Consider the following 22,588-nt stretch of genomic DNA (forward strand, 5'->3'; position numbering starts at 1 on the left):
GGCTCGTTGCGATTGGTAGTGGTCACACCCGATCAAGAGGCTATGCCAGGTAGGCTAGGCTTAACCGACCAGCCATACATTTGGGTTCATACAATACACAAAAAGAGGTTTATGGAAGAGTTGCCCAAGAATTAGGTAAGGAGATAGAATGATATCCCTGCTTGGGGATGCCAACAGTGTACCAGGCTACCACCGTACTAGACAAGGTAGGCCTATAGCCTCCTTTGCCAAATAAGAAGGACGATAATCCTCGACCAGACCTACTAGGACGAATTTTTCGACCCAGACCGGCAGGGCAGGATGAACTCTACTAAACCTACAAGACTAACTTATCAGTCCAGACCGGCAAGAAGGTAAGTCCCATAATGTACGGGGTGTTAGGAAGGAACACATAGGCTACCAGCCAAGCCTAGCCTAGGCTAGGTTGGTTCTAGGGAAAGGATAGGGGCAACTCGACTGCCTCTAGAATTAGGTTATGTACAAAATAACACATAATAAACTATATAATGTAAATAATAATAAGGACTGACGCTCGTCCCTTACACGAACTCATGGCGAACTTTACTAAAGTGTATGCTTGACTAACTTATCATTAGTCAACTATTCCTTATTAAGTGAACGAATTCACTGCTGGGACGAGCGCCAGTCCCTTAATTAATGATCACATAATGTCTATAACCTAATTATTCTTCGATAGATTGGTGTTTGAAATCACCTCGTGCTGCACCGACTACCCGAAATGGCCGCTCAGTCGGAGGCACCCACAACATATCTTGAGGTGCCGAGGCAGTAAAATATTACATTTCCGACTAAATGCTATATGAAAAACCAAATTGGGGTACTCAGCTTAGAAGCAGAAGAACCTTGCAATGCCATCATTAACAAAATAAGGGGAAAAAATCCTGGAGCAGCGAAATGCATGTATCATACTCAATCTCTAGTACAGGAATGAGAGGAAGAGAGTGTGGGTATTAGTAGCAGTGGCGAGAGGAGTTGGCGGTGGGTTTCGATGTGACGGCTCCCACCACGGAGGGGGATTTTGAGAAGGAATCTTCTAAGTGGTGAAGGCCCTGTGTATTGTGGTTTCCACAACGCCCCTTTACTTATACCGACACCCTTCGGGGTGATCGCGCTGAGGGTAGTAACTTCAGCATACCATGCTAGCTTTTTCTCTGGTATATCTAGAGTTTATTTATACTTGAAAAATGAGCTACAGGGATTTTTCACCGGCCGACACAGGTCAAACTCAGAAAACCTTTTAAAGATTAGATCCTTCTCAAAACGTAAAGTTAACTGTGCCTGACACAGTCACCTCTTCTCAAGCACTGCCAGCTTTGTCTGGTGCTCCTAAGCTTGATAATCCTTTGACAAAGATGCATCATACGTACCCATACTACTCGGGAGGCATGCCATCATCAATTTTGTAATGGAGCAGTCATAAATAGTCAAGCCTTCTAGAAAAAAGCAGGAGCAAAGCATTAAAGCAAAATCACTTAAAAGGGGCTCTAAATTAAAGTAAAATTAATTCATTTTCTCCAGTCGAACCGTTAGAGATTAAGAGTTAAATATGAAGACCTAAGGCTGCTCATAATGATAAATATGTAGCGGAAAAATCTAAAGCAGCAAGAATTTTTTTTTCTTTTTTTCAATTGGTATTGTAAGATGGCTTTGTAATCATATGTAGATGCTACCCTACTTATGCACATTCAAATTATGAACATTCAGAGATACAAACATATGTGATTGTAAATTAAATTTTGTTTGGCAAACTCCCCTTTGCCACCTGCTAGTTCAGATTTGGTACTGTATGCCTATTCTGCTTTGTTACAATTTTTGCTGCTTCCTATGCCATACAGCACCATAAGCCCAGACTCTTGTACCTATGTAGTGTTAAGATGCTGCCTGCTATACTCTGAGCTATTCATGTGTTTTATCATAAAATATCATGGCTAATGGCAAGCTTAAGGGCAGTGAAGATAGTGGCAGTGGTAAAAAGCAGCAACATATCTTAATGGGAAATAAGGTGGTGATTTTAAAGAAATTAGATTGTGGTGAAAAAATGGTGGAGGTTGCATGTACTTTTGTTCAATATGAATCGTACAATTGTTGGTACAATCTTTATGAACATAGAGGAAATTATTGAACAAAAAAAAGTGCTGTGCCCATGCATTCAACAATTATAAGTAAGAGAGGGGGAGGCTGGCAGAAGAATTGAAAAACTACTGGGTACTATCTGAGTATAACACCAGAAAGAAAGGTCTGTGCTTAACCTCGTGCTGATTGAGGAAAAGGCTAAAAGCCTTTATGATAACTTGAAGGCTAAGGCTGGTGAGAGCACTGCAGATGAACCATTTGGTTCCATAGCTTTAAAAAACATACTAACTTGCATCCATATCCGTGGTGAGGCAGCAAGCATTGACAAAGCAGCAGCTGAAAAATTTTTAAAGACCCCCAAGGAAATCATTGATAGGGAAGGTTATACCCCTCAGTAAGTGTTTAATAGTGACAAGACTGAACTTTTCTGGAAAAAATACAGGTGGTCCCTGGTTATCGGCAGGGGTTCCATTCCTGGCCAGGTGCCATTAAGTGAAGCATGAAAGTCTAAGGGAGTAAAACAAACTTATGGCGCTCTTATGTTGCCTTACAGTGCCGATAAGTGGTTATTGGCGCCATAAGAGTGCCATGAGTGTCTCAGCGCCATAAGCATGTTTTACTCCCTTAGACTTTCATGCTTCACTTAATGGCAATTTTTGCTAAATGGCACCCCTGATAACCGCTATGGCACGCCATAGCAGACGGGCAGCTTATGGCATTTATGGCACTGATAACCAAATGTGGCGCCATATTTTGTAATTAATATTTTTGAAAACAACCATAAAACCGAAGCGCTATAGAGTGAAGCAGCCGATAACCGGGAACCGGGAACCACCTGTACCAAATAAAACATACATCAGCTGTGAAGAGAAGATGAAGCCAGGATAAGTAGTGAAGGATAGGGTAATCCTACTGCTGGGTGGCAACGCATCAGAAGACTGCAAATCCACAGGCACTGAAAAAAAAAAAAAAAAAAAGCTCTCTACCCATAATCTGGATGTCCAATATCAAAGCCTGAGTGACTCTTGCTATATTTAAGGACTGGTTTGTCCATCACTTTGTTCCTGAAGTCAAGCTGCACTGCTTTGAGAATGGGATTCCTTTCAAGAATCTCTTAATCTTGGATAATGCCTCTGGTCACCCACCGCACTTGGATAATTTGCATCCTGATAGGAAAATTATATATTTACCCTTTAACACAGCTGTATTTCTTTAGCTGATGGATCAAGGTGTACTTGAAGGCAAGCACTGAAGGAAGTGAATGACCAAGGTGTGACCTTATGTGACTTTTGGAAGTGATACAACATTTATAATTACAACAAGAATATTGATGTGCTGCATGGTGTGAAGTAAGTGGGATCAACATGAATGGAGCATGGAAGGCTTTATGCCTACAGTTTTTCAACAACTTCAGAAGATTTAATGAAGAATAGAAGGCAAAGGGAACCATTAAGACTCTCTGACATAAGTGAAAAGTTACAGCTTGGCTTAGGGGAAGAGGACTTTGAAGAGCTGTTTGAGTCTCATTCAGAGGAGTTAAAGAATGAAGATTTATTGGAAGAACTTCTTCCCTTAAAGAAGTTGAAGTGAAATTGATGGCTGAGGGGTTTTCTCTTATAGAAAAAACTTTTAACCATTTTTGAGGATCAGGACCCAAATGCTGAGAGATTCTCAAAAGTAGGGACAACCATCAACAATGGTATTCAGTGTTATTGTCTCATCATGATGAAAGGAAAAACATTGCAAACTTCTTTAGATCAATTCTTCAACCCAGTGCCTTTAACCTCAAAAGCCTCCCCACCTCCACTGACTGCTTCCTCTTCAGATGAACAAAGTGGTGATGCCAAAGAAATCTTTGCCTAAGAAGACACTGCCTCTGTAATTCCACACCACCTCTCCTTCTTTCATTCATCACCTCAAGCCTATGCTATCAGTTTCAAAGGTAAGAAAAGAAACTGAATTATCATCACAATTTGTGTAAGTTTTAAAAATGTATCATTTGTATAAATAAAGTACGTACCTAGTCTTAAAAAAGGGATTTTGACGAAGGAAAAATGTATTTCTGGGCAACGACCTGTGTTGCCCTGTGAAATGGTTCCTTGGATACTATTTCTTAGGAATAAATATTGCTATTCATCCTAGAGAAAAAAGAAACAATATAATGCCAAGATAAATGGCTCGCTCACCTCTAATAGAAGTGTTGGTATAGTAAGGAGCGAGTGGAATAACTACCAGAGGTCCCTTGCCATTTAGCTTCTTCCTTTGACAAAACCCCGAACTACTGAGGAGCCGTGCTACAGCTCCCGGTCTACTACTACCGTGAGCGCCTCCGACGCCTGAGACGTCATTCCTGAAGATAGCCTCCAAGCTTGGGGTAAGCTGGGTGAGGACAATCTAACTACAGGGTGGGGTTTCACAGGGCGACACAGGTCGTTGCCCAGAAAATAGATTTTTCCTTCGTCAAAATCTTTTCTGGGCTTAAACCTGTGTCGCCCTGTGAAATAGTACCAGAGAATGCTAAAACACCAAGCTTGAGGGACAGTACAGATAAAATAAGAAGGTAAAGTTAAAAACTTGTAAGGTTAATAGTATAATAATCAACTAAAATTACAGTCTTACAATATGGGAAAGTATAAGCCCTAAAACATGGGTTATAACTTAAAATTAGTTAGCCTAACAACAAGCAATAAATATACAGGTTAGGCAAAGACAGGATTATAAGTTGATATATACAAAAGAATGGAACTGAATCCAACTTGAATGATGAACAATAGCAAAAATCAAGGTAACCCAATACATGGAGGCGACTAAACTAAGTAAGGGTGCAATGGGGCAGGTAGAAGGGAAGGCTACAAGAAGTTATAGGAAAAATTAAGAATCAGGAGAAACTGTGTTTCCAGCTGCCACTGCTGGAAATTTGAGGGCTTCTAAGGGTTTTAGGTAGTGCCGTTTGAAAACTGTCGGAGATTTCCAGCCTGTATATTTCTTAAGATCGTCAAAATTCATGTGTTGGAAATAATTAATAGATGTGGCCACCGCCCTAACATCGTGGGCCCGAGGAAAGGACTCTGGATTGGCCTGTTTAATGAAGTATAAAATTTGTTGCCTGATCCCTTTTAGGGATAATGTACCACCTTCCTTCCTAATGAACAATGGGCCTGAAGATTTCAGAGTTGTTCTGCTTAGGTAGGCTCTTAATGAGTTGACAGGACAAAGGGAAATGTCTTGAGGTAGTGGTAGGATTTTCCACGAGGACCATCTGTCCTGTGGGTCTTCATTTTTGGCTAGAAAATGGCGATCTGGGGATAAGAGGACTTCCCCTGAGGGGAGGAACTCAATGTGGCCTGGTTCCCTTGATAAGGCTGACAGTTCTGATATTCTAGCTCCGGAGGCTAAACTTAATAAAAATAGGGTTTTCCTCAGGAGGGTTATATAATTGCAAGAGTCATTGTTAATGTCCGAGGCTAGTTTGAGGACATCATTTAGGAACCAAGAGACTGATTTAGGTCTCGTTGATGGTCTTAATCTAGCACAAGCTTTTGGTATGGACGTAAAGTACGAATCCGTAAGGTCTATGCTAAAACCAAATTGGAAGATCTTTTTAAGAGCTGATTTGGTCGTAGTGATAGTGCTTGCTGCTAAACCTTTCTCAAACAATGATCTGAAGAAAGTTATAGCTAGGTTCGTTGTCATGACTTGGGAATTTGACATCTTAAGGAACTCTGCTAGTTTCTTGACAGATGAATCATATTGCTGGAGAGTAGATTCTCTTTTATCTGATTCCAAGAATGAGATATTCTGGGGATCAATTTCTGCATTCCTCATAGCTGCAAATTTCAGGAAATCCATAAAGTTAGGGTTTTCTGAATTCTTGAGGAAGCGGACACAGTCTGAGTTTGCACTAAACTGGGTTAGTTTGGGGTTGGGTTGGGAATCCGTAGTGGTCGGAGTCTCAACTCTAGGAGTAGAGGGAACCAATTGCTCTTGGGCCCAGTTGGGAGCTACTAGAGCTACTTGGCCTTTGAATGTCCTGAGTTTGTCTAAAACTTTCATGAGAAGGTTCACCGGAGGGAAGAGGTAAATGTTCTTCCATTTGTCCAATCGAGGATCATTGCATCCGTAGCGTATGCTAGAGGATCGAGGTTGGGTGCCACGTAACAAGGGAGTTTGTGGTTTGACTCCGTGGCGAAGAGGTCTACTTGGAGTCCGGGGACTTGTAGACTGATCCAATTGAATGAACTCCTGTCCAGTGTCCACTCAGATTCCAACGGAGCGGAGCGAGATAGAGCGTCTGCTACTACGTTCTTGACTCTTGCCAGGTGAGTGGCTGACAGGTGCCATTTGTTTTTGTTTGCCAAAGAGAAGATGGCTATCATGACATGGTTCAAGTGGCTTGACTTGGATCCGCCCCTGTTGATGCAGTGTACTACTACTGCACTGTCCAGAACTAGTTTGAAATGTGAGTTCTTGGGCGGACGGGAGTCGTTTTCAGTGTGAGGAATACTGCCATGGCCTCCAGTACATTGATATGTAGCTGGCGGAATGTTAACGACCAAGTTCCTTGAGCTTTTTCGTACTGGGAGTATCCTCCCCACCCTGTTAGTGAGGCATCTGTGTGGATCACTAATGATGGAGGAGGGAACTGTAGAGGAATTGCTTTTGAAAGATTCTTTGTCTCCGTCCATGGGCGGAGACGTTTCCGTAAGATCGCTGGGATAGAGGCTAGTTTGTCCCGTGATCTGCAATTCGCTCTTGAGCGCCATACTCTGTTATATCTTTGAGTTGGCTCTGAGCAGAACGTCTGTGACTGATGCAAACTGGAGTGAGCCCAGGATCCTCTCCTGGCACCTCCGGGATGTTTTTTGTTGTTTGAGAAATTGTTTTGTAGCTCTTGCAATTTCTTTCCTTTTCAACGACGGAATTGATAGAGTGTGCGATTGCAAGTCCCACTGAAGGCCTAACCACTGGAATCGAGATTCCGGTGTTAGTCTGGACTTGGTTTTGTTTATTTGGAAACCTAAATGTTCCAGGAATTTGATCACTTTGACCGTTGCTCCTTGCATTCTTTGGGGTTCTTTGCCCAAATAAGCCAGTAGTCAGAATAAGCCACTAACATTATTCCCTGTTTCCTTAGCTCTTGCACTACTGCTTCCGCCAATTTGGTGAAGATCCTGGGGCTATGTTGAGCCCGAATGGCATTACTTTGAAGGAGTAGGATCTGTTGCCTAGTCTGAAGCCTAGGAACGGACGGAAGTGTCTGGCTATGGGAACATGATAGTAGGCATCTGTAAGATCTATAGAGGTTGTGACGGCCCCACGGGGAAGTAAGGTCCGTACCTGTGAAACGGTCAGCATCCTGAACTTGTCGCAATGAATGTATAAGTTCAGATGGGACAAGTCTAAGATGATTCTTCGGTTTTCCGAGTCTTTCTTTGGCACGCTGAACAAGCGTCCTTGAAATTTTAAATTGTTGACTCTTGAGACTACTCCTTTGAGAAGGAGGTCTTTGGTATACTCTACCAATTCCGTTGTTGGTGCTTGATAGAATCTGTTTGTTGGAGGAGGGCCCTCTAGCCAACTCCAACCTAGGCCTTTTGTCACTATACTTTGAGCCCAAGGGCTGAACCCCCACCGCTGGCGGAAGAGGTACAGCCTCCCTCCTACCTTGGGACTCTCACTGCTGGTTTGCCAAGGGGCGGCCACCTCTTGCTCCTCGGAAACCTCTTCCTCTGTTTGCAGCCCTGCTGGACCCTCTGAATCGAGAGGCACCTCTTGCTCTGCTACCTCTCGCAAACCTATTGAAAGCCTGAAAGTTCTGGCTTTCATAGTTGGAGTTGTAGGCTGGCGAGACAGCAAAGGAAGTAGAGGGTTGAGGTTGCTGGGACTGAGGGGTCAGGACAAGGTATTGTTGCTGACCCTTCGACGATGGTTGCCCTTGTGATGTTGGGACTGCCTGAACCAACGTCTGCTGAGAAGGCTGGAAGGGAGAGAACTTCCTTGGTTTCTTCTTGATCCTTTGGTTAGGACCAGAAGATTCCTGCCTCCGCTTTGCTACCAGTCCCCACCTGACTTTGAGGCACTGGTTAACCTTTGAGGCTTCATGAAGGACTTCTGCTACCACTGGTGCTGGGAAGAGGTCCGTTCCCCAAATTGAGGAAGCAATCAGTTTGTTCGGTTCATGGCGGATAGTAGCTTCTGCCAGAACGTGCTTCCTACAATTCCTCCTGGCTATGAGGAAGTCGTAAAGGTCCACACTGCATGGTGTGCAGCAGACCTTTAGCCAAAACTTTAAACAACGGCTCTTGTTGGTATACAAGAGCCGTCATCTCCGCCATAGTCATGGAGGAAAGGGATCTCGCGAGCCTGGTCCGGGCGTCGTACTCCGTCTGGATGAGGGAGTCCGACAACCTAGGAAGTCTCTCACTAAAGAGAGAGGTGGCACAGTCCGCCTTTAGTTTTCTTCCTACTGAAAAAGTAGGAACTGCCCCCTCGAAGTACGTCTCGGAGCCTGGGACTAAGAGAGAGGTGGGTTCCGTCTCTCGTAGTTGAGGCAGGGGCTCGTCTTTCAGGGCGGCCTGAAAGGTTGCTTCCACTACCTTAAGGGTCAGTGGTAGCGGAGTCCCTTCCACCGGAGTAAAAATGGTGAAGGGACTTCTAAAGGCTGTGATGCGGGTATTTTCACACCCCCATTCCTCCAGACTTCTCATTAGAGTCTGCTGTGCCTGTTCCCTCGGAAGGATCACTGTTTCCTTGGGAACTTTGTCTTCTCTCATCATTGCTGCTTCCGTTAGCCGGACGTAGCCAATGAATGGTGGTTGAAGGTCCCTGGGTGTGGAACTCGAAGTCCTCACGCCTTCGAGTTCCTATGCCTTCGATGGTCAACATTCCGTTGACAAACGGGGCATATGAAGCAATCCTCCAAGGGTTGGCCGCCTTGAATTCCGGCAGTTGGCTGGAATCTGGCATTGGAAGAGGAGAAGGTGGCACAGTTAGGGGGGAACCTGCCGCGATCGAGGTTTGAATCCCGGAGATGGCATTCTCCTGAGCGGCCAGCCGTTCTGCCAGCGATTGGATCGACTGGCCGGAAGACGTAACAGAACTGGAGAGCTGGGAGAGCACCGAGCCGACCTTGTTGTCAACCAAGACCCCTACGATCACTCCACCTGGCTCCAGAATGTTTGCCGAAAAGGATTCGGGATCAAAGGCGGGACTTGAGCCCGATCCTTACGTGATTTACGCAGACGAAGAGGCCACCCTTGACCTAACTGTTCCGGGGTGGTGAGCTGGAGTTACAGTGTCTGCCAAGATGACCGATTTCTTGGGGAGAGACTTTTTAAGTTTCTCCTCGGTCGACTTAGCCTTGGGGATCACTGAAGCAACCTTAGGTCGGACAGACCGCTGGTCTTCAGTGAAGCCCCGGAAAGAAGTGGAAGTAGAAGGATCAGTGGAAGGTGATGGAGAAAGGGAACTCAGGAAAGGGCCCTGAGAACCCACAGAAGCTGCCCCTACTACACCCTTACCTGTACCCATGGAGTCAATAGCCATGGGTTCGACGTCGAGGTTCATTGCCGCAACGTCTTCTGCTACGTCCTCTGGGAAATCCCCATCCTGAAGGGAGATCATGACCTGGAGGTCGGCCAGCAAAGGGGCGGCCGCTATCGGGTCCACCACTGATCCTTTCTTGGCTCCTGGGAATACTAGGTCCGCCATGTCCTGGGTAAGAATGTAGGGGCGGCCCTTTGAATTCCGGCCAAAACCCCCTACCCATGCTTTGAGAGTAGACAAAGCCTTCTTCTTCTCCTCATCAGAACCCTGTAAGAAAGGTCTAGAGTTAGGGAGAGGATAGGGGAGGAATGTCTGTTGTGTTGAGACTATGTGAATAAATGTGGTCCCATAGTGGAAGGGTATATAATAAAATACCGTAACAAGTATTCCAGGTGATGAATGAATGAAGGAAGTGCTAAGAAAACTTACTACTAGTGAGGCATCGCCTACTAGCAAGTAGCAGGTTTGGCAGGCTTCGTGGTGCCAAACTATAAAATCCTCCACTTTCACTGCACATCCTGCATGAGAGCGGCATACTATATGGCCGCACGGGTCTTGGAGGATGGCACTGCACCCAATCTCCTGGCAGCACATCTGTAAGTCAAAGGATACATGAGTACCAATGACAACCTCCGGTGGTACAATATGCAAAATATCCGTGGGTGCCGGAGTAGGACCGACGGATAGGTTCTACGTATAAGTGGCATGCAAAAGAATGCCGGAGTAAGCTCTAATGCTCGCTCCGTATGAATATACGTAGAAAAGTTACGAGGGGGGAAGAAAGTCTCTGCCTCCGCCTAAGCTCACTTGTTATATGGTTAAAAATAGACTCCGTAGGGCCCGGAGTTCTCCGTATGGCCCGGAGTTAATTAATATTGAGTGAGCAATGTCAAACTTCTAACGAAGCAAGGGATAGTGCAAGAGGCGGAAATAAAAAAAACCCCGGAGTAACGCAAAAGGTTCTAAACAATAAATTAGAATAAAATAAAAACCAAAAACCCATCATATCAGTAAGTGCTCGTGTAAACTATCCTAAGTGGATAGGCACCCAGTGGTTCCCTCCCCCCTCTCTATGTTTGGTAGCGGCGGATAGACACCTGCCGGACTGAACTGGGGGGGAAAGGGTAGGGAAGTACGTGGGGTAGGGGAGCCCTCCCCCTGAGCGGCCAGTTAAGGACGGAGAAGTAGGGGGGAGGAGGTCCCGAGCCCACGAGACACATGACGAGTGAGAACACCAGTAGGGGGGAGCTCCCCACCAGCCCGTGAGTTCACCCCCTCCATGCAGACTCGGACGCTAGCTGTGAGAAACGAGTCATCACCCATCGACGTGGATGGCAATGTATGGAGGGGGAAATGGGGGGACGGGTGGGGGACCCCGTAACCGGGTGGCTCACCGCGATCGACCAGTGGTCTTCCCAGCCAGGTGATAAACACGAGGTGGGGAAGAGCCATCGGAACAACATCAATATCACTGATATATATAGGATTACTTATAATAAATCATCAAATAATAAAATAAAGCGATTTCTTAAAGCTAGACTAACACGGGGAACACGAAGCTAATCAATCAGAAGAATAGGCTAATCGCCGATCTGAAGAAAGGGGTATGTTAGCCTAATCTAACCTCTAGTTCAAGAAAACGGGGGGTAGGCTAATCACCAATCGACAATTGGGGTATGAAAGCCTAACCTAACGGTAAAAATAGTGATAACAGGGTAAGCTAATCGCCATACCGAAGCATGGTGTATGTTAGCCCAACCTAGTACCTACAATATTATTAATTGGTAATCAGGAACTAGAGAAGGTAAGAGGGAACATCAGAGTAATAAGATGATATAACTCTCAAAACCATGACTGATAAAAAGTCCTAACAACGTAAGGCATAGCTAGACTAAGGTCCGAAACGTGCGGTCGGAGCGTGCCCCGTGGAGGCCTAACTAATAAGCTAACTGCATAAAAGATATAGAGACTATGTGTAAGTAACCATATCTAAAGTACTGTGAGAAGGGAAATCCCTCACGGTATGGAAGACCGAAAGAGAGAACCCGTACCGCCATGCGGTCGAGGGGCATACCGGCCGATAAGGCCCCGAATATATAAAAAACACAAAGATCATCATAAAATGAGATCAGTAACCTCAAACCCGCAAACAGTACTTAACTTAGAAGCAGAAGCTGAAGACATCTTGAAATAAAAGATAAATCCAGAAAAAGCGAATACACAGCGCAGAAAAATTTTAACGTGTGATGGTAACGCGTGCTATCGAAGGAATGACGTCTCAGGCGTCGGAGGCGCTCACGGTAGTAGTAGACCGGGAGCTGTAGCATGGCTCCTCCGTAGTTCGAGGTTTTGTCGAAGGAAGAAGCTAAATGGCAAGGGACCTCTGGTAGTGATTCCACTCGCTCCTTACTATACCGACACTTCTATTAGAGGTGAGCGAGCCATTTATCTTGACATTATATTGTTTCTTTTCTTTCTAGGATGAATAGCAATATTTATTCCTAAGAAATAGTATCCAAGGAACATTTCACAGGGCGACACAGGTTAAGCCCAGAAACGGTGTATAAACAGTGCAGTGTGTTTTAGGATGAAAAAATGTACAGTATTAACTGCATTGACTTTACATCATATTGTACTTAAATTGGCGTGAAGACTAACTTATGAACAATTCATGATATGAATGGCCATTCGGAATGTAACTTGTTCGTATGTAGGCTAGTGTTTGTAATGGAGTTTAAGGCAAGGCATAAAATGTAATTTTTGAAGAGGAAGAAATACTAAGTATTTTATGAGCTTCAGTGAAGTGTAGTTTGGTAAGAGCAGCACTGTAGCAGTTATTGAAGAAGTTATACATTTACATGTAGAAATCCATTCAGTTGTTAAGATTTATATGATTTCATGTACGTAGTATTATTTTATAGATTAAATCTGCCTAGCATACCTTATGATATGTGCCCCGTAATTTCTCATCTGATGGATATGCGAATTGTTCTCAATTTTACTTGACAATTTGAAAGCAGATGTTCAAAATGATTAAGTTAGTTATCTGTAGATTCTGTAGCTTTAGTTAGCTCCAGTATGACCCTACAGTTATTTAATGGCTAAGCAGTGAATCAATCCTGGTTCAGGCTATCAGTTGGCAGTTTATACTGGATTACCATTTTGTAGTTTTAAACATTGTTATGCTTGTGAAGATGGTTAAAACTATTACTGAACTGTAATTGCAGCTTCATTGAATTAATGATTCATCAGCTTGAGCTTGTTAGGTCATCAGGAACTTTCCCCCTTGAAGCAGACTTTTCCAAACTTGGATGTCTACTTCTCTCCTGAGACTTATTGATAGCTATGGGTGTTGACTTGAGCAGAGCTACAAATGAGACGACTTCTGTGATTGATCATTGGATGGATATCAAGGGCTGATTGTATGCTTTCATTATAAAGAGATGACTTTGGCCCTAGATGAAATACTTGGAATGCATTAGTTGAGTAGAGTATATGGCACCATCAGACTCAAATACCATTTGCTTGAAGGCCAGGATTTGTCTATAGTACACATCAGTCATACTTAGTGAGTTGGGCTTTTTAAACTTTTATGACCAGCTGCTTTAAGTAAGCTCACAGGTTAGCTAACCCTATTGGACTCCCTGAATTAACCCACTGCAGTCATTTAGATTATCTGACATATTGTTCCTAGTTATTTTATTTTATGTGTTTTATCCATAGTCTGAAGAGCACTATGAAGGGCCATGTTTACTCTCAATGGATCCTTAATAATTGGATAAGCTTTAAAAAAAGTAATTTAGAGGAACAGCCAGTAATTGTTGTGCAGTGGCCACTTCTAGAAGTTATTTGGAGTTCAGTATTGCTCATGTTTATTATTTTTACTAACTAAAGGAATGAAATGAAGAGAGGTCATTATGTTTTAAAAAGTCTACTTTCCAGGTATCTAAATGGCATGTAACTTAACAGTTACAAATTAAAAATCTATGGCAGGTGTATATTTTAAATGCTTTATTCTTTCAGATGACTCTACCATACTTTCTATGATACTAGAATACTACAGTTCTACATTTGCCATGAAGGAAGTTAGAAGCCACATTTTAGTGGTAGTTCACAGTCACCTGTCAGCTCTGCCATGGCATCACCTCCATCCATCTCTTCAAGACACCATGACTTTGACAAGGGTAACCTTTCATATTTTTCACATTGCAGAAGCATCAGTTGCAGTTCAAAGTAGTTGTGAAGTATAATTCTTATTTTTCTTATAGCTAGTTTTAGCCTGCACAGCTGTAAGCATTTTGTTGATAGGTAGTACGTATACTTTTATGTCAATCAGTGCTGTAATGATATAGGAATGCACTCATTCCTGCTTTGCATATTAGCTATTTAAATGTTTATGTAGCATAGATCATAATTTTTACAAATTGTCCCTTTGAGAATCAAGGAAGTATTAGTCAAATGAGAGAAAACAGCTTGAAAATATGGTGGTCATAACTGAATTGAAAGATGTATGTACACATATCAGGAAAATAATTGTAATATACTTTATTTAGGAATACTATTTTATCTTTAGACCATGTCATTTTTAGATGACAGATTTTGATATGGGGATACACCAATTTTTGATAGCTGCTGTTAGTCTCATGATACTCCCAGGGCTCCATAATAGATCAATCAATCTCAAAGAATTCTCTTAGAGTAATCTCTCTGTTATCCAGAATAATAGAGCCAAGGCCCTGTCAGATAATAGCAAAATTTGAGTAAGGGAAAGTAAAAAAATCTGTGAGCGCTCAATGGCAACTCAGTACGCTTCTTCACCTTACCCTGTCAATACCACATATTTGTCAACACTAAATATACTTCACTCAAACCTTCACTACTACTACTATTACTACTACTACTAATACTACTTTCACTCTTACTATCATACCGGTAAACCACTTCACAGTTAGTCCAATTCTCACTTTCTGCGCTTCTCTCCTCAAATACTATATACTATCTTGTAATAATTGATTCTGTCACTATATCCAAGAGAGGTGGGCATCCAAGTGTGACAATGACCATCCAAGTGAAAGGGAGCACAACTGGCTTACTCATCACCTTATATCGAACTGCAACGAAAAAAAGAAAGGACCAAACATTAATTAAACAATTCCTCACCCACAAGTACAACATGATATGGAGGAGTTATGGAGTTATATTTGACAACGTCTGTGTGTGAAGAGAGAGAGAGAGAGAGAGAGAGAGAGAGAGAGAGAGAGAGAGAGAGAGAGAGAGGGTGTAATTGCTGTATGGATAGTTAACGATTGTATTGGCTGTTAGTGAGTTCTGGCTGGGTTGTCTGCTGGTAGAGATCAGAGTTCTGTGTTTTTAGTGAGTTTTTGAGTCAGTATTTGGTGAGAGCTGGTGATAGTCGGGAGTTTCGACAGCAGTCGGTTGACGGATGCAGGAAATGATGAAGGGATTCATGGGAGAGGGAGCTGTAGGAGGTAGGCCTACTGGGTCTTGTGACGGGCCAGGAGTGGTAAAGAAAGTGAAAGAGCGAGTGGATGAGAGTATGAGTGACGAAGGTAATTCTGTTGTGATAGGTAAGAAGGGGAAGACACAGGATAAGGATAAACCTGAGGACAAGAATAAGAAAGTGGCTGAGGAAAAGAAGACTAAGGGAAAGTAAGTTAGTAAGGGTGATGGACAGGATGAGACTAGGTCAGAATACATTGGGGAAAGGGCTGAGAGTGATTTGGATAGTGGTGAGTGGAAACAGGGGTAGGTTATAGAAAGAAGAGGGTAAGAAGAGCGCACGTTAGGGGTATGGACATGAGTATGAAAGTGGATTCGCTGTATTCGGAAGAGGGAAAAGAGGGGTCAGAATGGAAGTAGCGAAAGTGAGAGTGAGAGTGAGCGGGAAGTACGAAAGGCTGTGTATATGAGAGAGGTACCCCGATGTGCACAATACGAGGAATATGGTAGTAGGGACATAGGGGACTTTTTTAAGGAATATGAGAGGTATTGTGAGTTAAAGTATGGGGATAATAAGAGAGTCTTGGCAAGAGAGTTAGGTAGCTTTTTGACGGGATTTTTGTTGAATATGTATAGTGTAGGGAATGTGCCATATGAGAGTGTAAAAGCTAGGATTGTAGAACAGGCAAAGAGGATAAAGAGTAGCGTTAGATATAGGAGACAGCAAGATTTTGAAGAGGCAAGAATGAATGTTGGCGAGTCGTTGTCGATGTATGTCTGTAGGTTAGAAACATTAGCCAGGAAAAAGTTTGGGGACGAAGGGATAAATGAGTGTAAGGAGTTAGTGCGAAAGTTGTTGGTGACTGTACCAGAGAGTTAGATAGGTGTATGAAAGAGAGTAGAAGTGTTAGTGTTAGGACTGAAGTAGCTGAGGTTGTACCAGAGTTTTAAAGGTATAGAGAGGCAGTTTTGGAAGGGCCGAGGCGAATGGCAGAGCGAGTGGTAGATAGGAGCGTTAGGGGGGGAAGTAACGTGAGTGTAGTTAGCCCAAAACCGAGATAGGAGTGCAAGTGTTGGAAGAATAGGGTCAGTTAGTTGTGAGCGAGAGCAGCAGCAGTGTTATAGATGTGGTAAGTCAGGACACAGGAAGAATGAATATCGATGGGCGTTAGGAGCATGCTTCGGGTGTGGGCAAAGAGGGCTTTTGGTGAGTGAGTGTAAGAAAGATAGGGATATTAAATGTTATAGGTGTGGACAAGCAAGGCACATCGCTAGTGGATGTCGGGGTACCCGTATGAACAACATAGTTTGCGCGGTAACTGCGGGAAAGAACAGGCATTATGCTAGGATGTGTAAAGAACAGCGTGCGAAATGTGTTGAATGTGGAATGGAAGGTCATGTGGCGAGTGTGTGTAGGCGAAAGAGGATGAGTCAGGCTGGGAATTCGGGAAACTAAGTGAAAAGGGGATTCAGTTGGGTGGGTCCTCTGGTGTGCGGTAGTATGTTCAGGAGAATGTGATGATAGAGTGGTTGGGGTGAATAAATGTGAGCGAGCATCAGTGAGCAAATGGGTCTGGAAGATCGGCAGTTAGTGTTGGTTGAGTATGGAAGAAACCGGAAGAAGGTAAGGAAAGGGAATGAAAGGGAGAAGCGTGAGCTGCATGATAGAGGGGTTAGTGTTAGGGTAAAAATGGTGGATAAGGCATGTAATACAGATGACTTTGAGGGGAGGAATGATACATATAGCGTGTGTGGGTTTGAATTGACAGGATTTGTGAAGTTTCACCGGGAAGGGAATCAGGTGGTAAGGATGTAGTTGGCAGTATGAATGAGTCTCTTCGGGAGTTTGGCAGGAATGTAAATGAGGTAAGTGATTTGGTGGCAGAGTTGCGAGAGATTTGGACAAGAGTTGGAAGGGGTAGATGAGATAGTGAATGGGATTTGGGAGGATGGTAGTGAGGGAGATAGTAATGGTAGTCTTACTGGAAGTAGTCTGGGAGAAGTTGGTGGCGGTGTAACTGAGAGTGTGTATGAGGGCCCTCAAACAAGATCCAGGGGACCTGCATCTGAGCATCCGTGGGTGTTGCGGAAGGCTATTTAGTGTGGGTGTTGAGTGAAAGGAGACGTTGTCAAATGTAACAGGGGAGGAAATATGGAGGAGTTATGGAGTTCCATTTGACAACGTCTGTGTGAGAGAGAGAGAGAGAGAGAGAGAGAGAGAGAGAGAGAGAGAGAGAGAGAGAGAGAGAGAGAAGGGGGGGGGGGGTTGTAATTGCTGTATGGATAGTTAACGATTGTATTGGCTGCTAGTGAGTTCTGGCTGGGTTGTCTGCTGGTAGAGATCAGAGTTCTGTGTTTTCAGTGAGTTTTTGAGTCAGTCTTTGTTGAGAGCTGGTGATAGTCGGGAGTGTCGACAGCAGTCGGTTGACGGATTTGAAGTCGGTTAAGTTTTTGTGTGTTATTGATTTGTTGTTTGCTTGTTGTTGAGTTAATGTTTTTTTTTGCTTTAGAGTTGTGCCTGTGCTGTTGTCTTTGTTGTTATTCTTTGTTGTTAGTGGGTGTGTATGTTGCCTTTTTGTTTTGTGCTTTTTTGTGTTGTTTTTTTTTGTGTTGGTTGTGTTGTTTGTGCAGTGGTCTTGGGTTGTGATTGTTCCTTTTTTGTTGTTGTGTTGTTGATTTGTGGTTGTGTTCCCCCTTTTTTTGTGTGTGTGTTGTGGTCCTTGGTTGTTGAATTGTTGGTTGTAGTCCTTGGTTGTTGTGTTGTTGTTGTTATTGGGTTGTGGTCCTTGGTTGTTGTTGTTGGTATCTCTTGTGACCTCGACCAGTGGACAGCACAGGATAGCCCAGAGTATCTGGAGTGTTGGTAAGTATGTGTGTTTTGTGTTGTTTTTGTTTTTGTTTAGTTTTTTGTAGCTTGTAGCTATAGGTCAATTGTCCTGCATGTATTTTGTTGTGTAAAGAAGAAGTGGTGACTGGGTGGGTTGGGTAGCTGGAGTGATTAGGTTATTGTGGGGAGGGTTTTGCAACTTGTTTTTTCCTAGGTTGTGATCCCGCCACAATGAATGAAAAACAATGTCAAAAAGCAAATCCTAAACAACTACAGTTTCAAAATTGCCTAATCTAATCAACCTTATAACAACAAACAAAAATAATTAGATACTATTTAATCCAAATTTTTTCATACTATCACACTCTAGGACAGTGGCTACATCTGCGGGAAATAAATGCGTTTCTTTATCTAGACGACTGGCTTCCCCGTGCCTCTTCAGAAAGCCAGTGTGCAAGGGACCTGAAGAGGACTCTGCTTAACACGGTCGTTGGGCATAGTAATCAACAGGACAAAATCTGAGTTAACGCCGTTTCAGAGCATTCTCTATTTGGGGATGACTCTGAACACCACTGGGTTTTTCTTTTTTGCTATTCTGTCCCCAAAAAGGTCATGCCCCAGGAGTTCCTCACCCGTTCATCTTGTTCAGCAGTACATTAGATGAGTCTGCTGGGGACTCTTGTCAGTGGAGCAATATGTGAAGCTGGGAAGACTTCACATGAGGATACTGCAGTTCTTTCTCAAAGCGAACTGGTGCAGGAAAACACAGCCCAACTCAACAGTTTTCCCTATTATAGGTGAAATCAAAGAGGATCTCTTTTGGTGGCTTCCGAGGGGAGGGACTCCCAGAGAGAGTATCCCTTCATCCTCTTGAACCGTTAGACCTACAGTTTTACTCAGACGCATCGGACATAAGTTAGAAAGTGTCAGGAGTTTGAATGGAAGCTCAAAAGGCACTCCATATTAACATAAAAGAGCTACTGGCAATTTACCTGTGTCTTCAGGAGTTTGTGCAGATATTATCAGCCTTGCCCTACTTTCGAAAATGGTGGGGGACATGCTCCTTCACCATGTTCATGATGACTTGGGATCCTCTTCTTGCTGATGAACTCCACAGAGGTTGTCAGGTTCTCCCATTGGAATGGCCGTTGGATTCAAGAGAATGTCATGACCTTTGGAAGACTTGGGGAAGACCGTCAAGTCAATAGACCTTTTCACAACGTCCAAGAACAATTGTCAATTGTTCTGCTTCCCAGTCCCAGATCCCTTGCCTCGGTCAGTGGATGTGATGATGTTGTACTGGTCGGGGCTGGTCGCTAATGCCTTTCCCCCCCTTTGGGATGATCAGGGAGATCCTCAACAAAGTAAAATTACATCAGAATGTTTACCTGACCTTGGTAGCTCCATTCTGGCAGAGGAAGGAATGGTTCCCGAACCTTCTTCACATGTTGATAGATTTTCCGAGGCTCCTTCCTCAAAAGAATTGTCTGCTCTAACCTTGACTGTCAGGAGCATCGTCAGAGCAAAAAGCTTTTCACGCAGAGCTGCGGAAGCTATTGCATGATGCAGACACATTTCTTCTGACAAGCTGTACCAGGCAAAGTGGAATGTCTTCCAACAGTGGTGCTAACAAGTTAAAGTCTCTTCTGAGACCCCTTTAAGTCAAATTGTAGATTTCCTTCTCTATCTGAGCTCCACAAGAAAATTGTCTCCCTCAACTATCAGGGGATATCAAGACACACTCAACTGTTTTTAAACATAGGGTCTTGATCTTTCCTCCAACAGTGATCTGTCGGAACTTATTTGGTCTTTCGAGAACTCGAAAGTGCCAAAGGACTGTGTAGCTTGGAATTTGGTTGTCGACCTGAAATGCCTTTCCAACCCTCCTTATGAGCCTCTTAGTTTAACTTGGTTGAAGAATTTAACAAAGAAGACTGTTTTTGGTAGTTCTGGTCCATGCTACAACACCTCGCACTACTTTCTTTGCCAAACATCTCAGCCCCAGACATCAACACTCCTTAGAATATGCTCAGGAACCTTTAGATCATCACCAAATTCATCTTTACAAGTTGAATGTAGTGAACTACCACTCTCTCCATTGAGAATTAATAACAGTGAAAAGTATCCTAAGAATTCAGAGAATGATTCACAAACACAAAAAATATTTGGATTGAGATGTATTTATAAATAATCATTCACCACCTTTCCCAGTTAGAGTTAAAAGATTGAGTCACTGAAAATAAATATGTATATGTATAGTTACCTACAAAAGTAAAACTACTTCCTTGGACTATGAATAAAATAATATGCACACGTTTAAAATATTTATAAAAAAGTTACTCTTATACCCCAGAACACCATACTACAAGCCGAAAAGGTCCACATTATACAATATACACAGACAGATCTAAATCACAATACAGAGTAGGATATGCAGCAATATCCTAAGACAAAACGTTCAATTGCATCATCAATAAAAATCATTAGAGAAACATCATTCAGTACAATTTTGTGATTTTTAGTGACTCGAGAAGTGCTACAGAAGCCATTCAAAGTTTACAAATAAAAAATTAATTACAAATTTAACTTTTTACTAATTATATGTTATATAATAATGGGAAAACTAGAAATATTTTGGATCAAAGGAAATGAAGAGGGTGATCAAGCAGTCAAAGAAGCAACTCATATTACAAGATCAATTCTAAATATCCCCAATAATGATTAGGTACATAACAAGCATAAAAAAGGGATTTTGACGGAGGAAAATCTATTTCTGGGCAAGGACCTGTGTCGCTCCGTGAAATAGGTTCCTTTGATACTATTTCTAGGTATAAATATTGCTATTCATACCAGAGAAAAAGAGAAAACATAGTGACAAGATAAATGGGCTTGCTCACCTTTTAATAAAAGGTGTCGGTATAGATAAAGAGCGAGTGGATACCACTACCAGAGGTCCCTTGCCATTTAGCTTCTTCCTCCGCCAAAACCTCAACTACAGAGGAGCCGAACTAAAGCCCCGCTACCCTCTACTACTACAGTGAGCGCCTCTTGACGTCATTCCTGAAGATAGCACCCAAGCTTGGGCCAAGCAGGGTGAGGAATACAAAATAAGAGGGTGGGATTTCACTGGGCAACACAGGTCCTTGCCCAGAAATAGATTTTTAATCCGTCAAAATCCCTTTTCTGGGCTCAGCCTGTGTCGCTCCGTGAAATAGTGCCAGAGAATTGGCTCCACCAAGCTTGGAAGACTGCACAAAACATTGAAATAGCAGGTAAAATAAACACAAGTAAAGTTAGTTGGTATAATGTACAACTTAAAGATACAAAATGGTGCAAAAGTACATGAAAGGTAAAACCATACGTTTTAACCACCTTAAAGCTACTTAGATTAACAATCTAAGTAGCTTTAACAATCTTAAAGCTACTTAATGGTAAACATGTACGCTACAGAAACCAATAAGTTGACAATTATACAAAACAAGCGAGGGAACCGAGCCCTAATGCAAAGCAAACATAGCTAAGCAAGGGTGCAAGTGAGGCAGGTAAAAGGGAAGGGTACAGAGAAAGGTTGATAAGTATATTAAGCAGTGTCAGGGGAAACTGTTTCCCACTGCCACTGCTGAAAATTTAAGGGCTTCTAAAGACATTTAAGTAGTGGCACTTAAAAATTGTCGGAGATTTCCAGCCTGTGTATTTCTTAAGATCGTCAAAATTCATGTGTTGAAAAAAGTTGATGGATGTGGCAACTACCCTCTCATCATGAGCCCGTGGAAAGGATTCCGGGTTGGCTTGCTTAATAAAGTACAGAATTTGTTGTCTGATACCTTTTAAGGAGATCGTACCACCCTTTTCCCTGATGAATAATGGACCTGAAGATCTTAAGGTCGTCCTACTCAGGTAAGCTTTTAAGGAGTTGACAGGACATAGGGACTTGTCCTGTGGAAGTGGTAGGATTTTCCATGGGGCCCACCTATCTTGTGGGTCTTCATTTTTGGCCAAAAATTTACGATCTGGAGAGAGAAGCACTTCTCCTGAGGGAAGGAATTCAATGTGGCCTGGTTCCCTCGAAAGAGCCGACAGTTCTGAAATTCTAGCTCCTGACGCTAAACTTAGCAAGAATAAAGTTTTTCTCAGGAGGGCTATATAATCACATGATTCATTATCTATTTCTGAGGCCAACTTAAGAACATCATTAAAAAACCAAGAAACTGACTTAGGTCTCTCGGAGGGTCTAAGTCTAGCACAAGCTTTCGGTATAGAGGAAAAGTAAGAATCTGTTAGATCTATACCAAAACCAAACTGGAAGATCTTTTTAAGAGCCAATTTGGTAGTAGTAATTGTGCTTGCTGCAAGACCTTTCTCGAACAATGTTCTGAAGAAGGATATGGCCAAATTCGTGGTCATAATCTGTGTGTTTGAGCCCTTAAGAAACAGCCAGTTTCTTAACGACTGAGTCATATTGACGTAAGGTGGATTCCCTTCTATCTGTCTCCAAAAATGTAATATTTTGGGGACCAATGTTAGCGCTCCTGCGAGCTGCAAACTTCATGAAATCCATAAAGTTATGGCTTTCTGAATCCTTGAGGAAGCGGACACAGTCCGTGTTTGCACTAATTGGGTCAGTTTGGGATTGGGAATCTGTAGGGGCCCGAGTCCCAATTC

The 22,588-nt window shown here is 43.0% G+C and overlaps 1 protein-coding gene across 1 annotated transcript in view; it reads right to left on the reverse strand.

Annotated features, from left to right (window-relative positions):
* Window positions 1-22,588, reverse strand: part of LOC135223095 (ectopic P granules protein 5 homolog) — a 759,396-nt gene that overhangs the window by 251,188 nt on the left and 485,620 nt on the right. The window contains 1 exon segment of the mRNA XM_064261599.1: window positions 22,216-22,234. Within this exon segment, the coding sequence (XP_064117669.1) occupies window positions 22,216-22,234 (19 nt within the window).

This window comes from Macrobrachium nipponense, chromosome 8 (assembly GCF_015104395.2).
Source record: "Macrobrachium nipponense isolate FS-2020 chromosome 8, ASM1510439v2, whole genome shotgun sequence".
NCBI lineage: Eukaryota > Metazoa > Arthropoda > Malacostraca > Decapoda > Palaemonidae > Macrobrachium > Macrobrachium nipponense.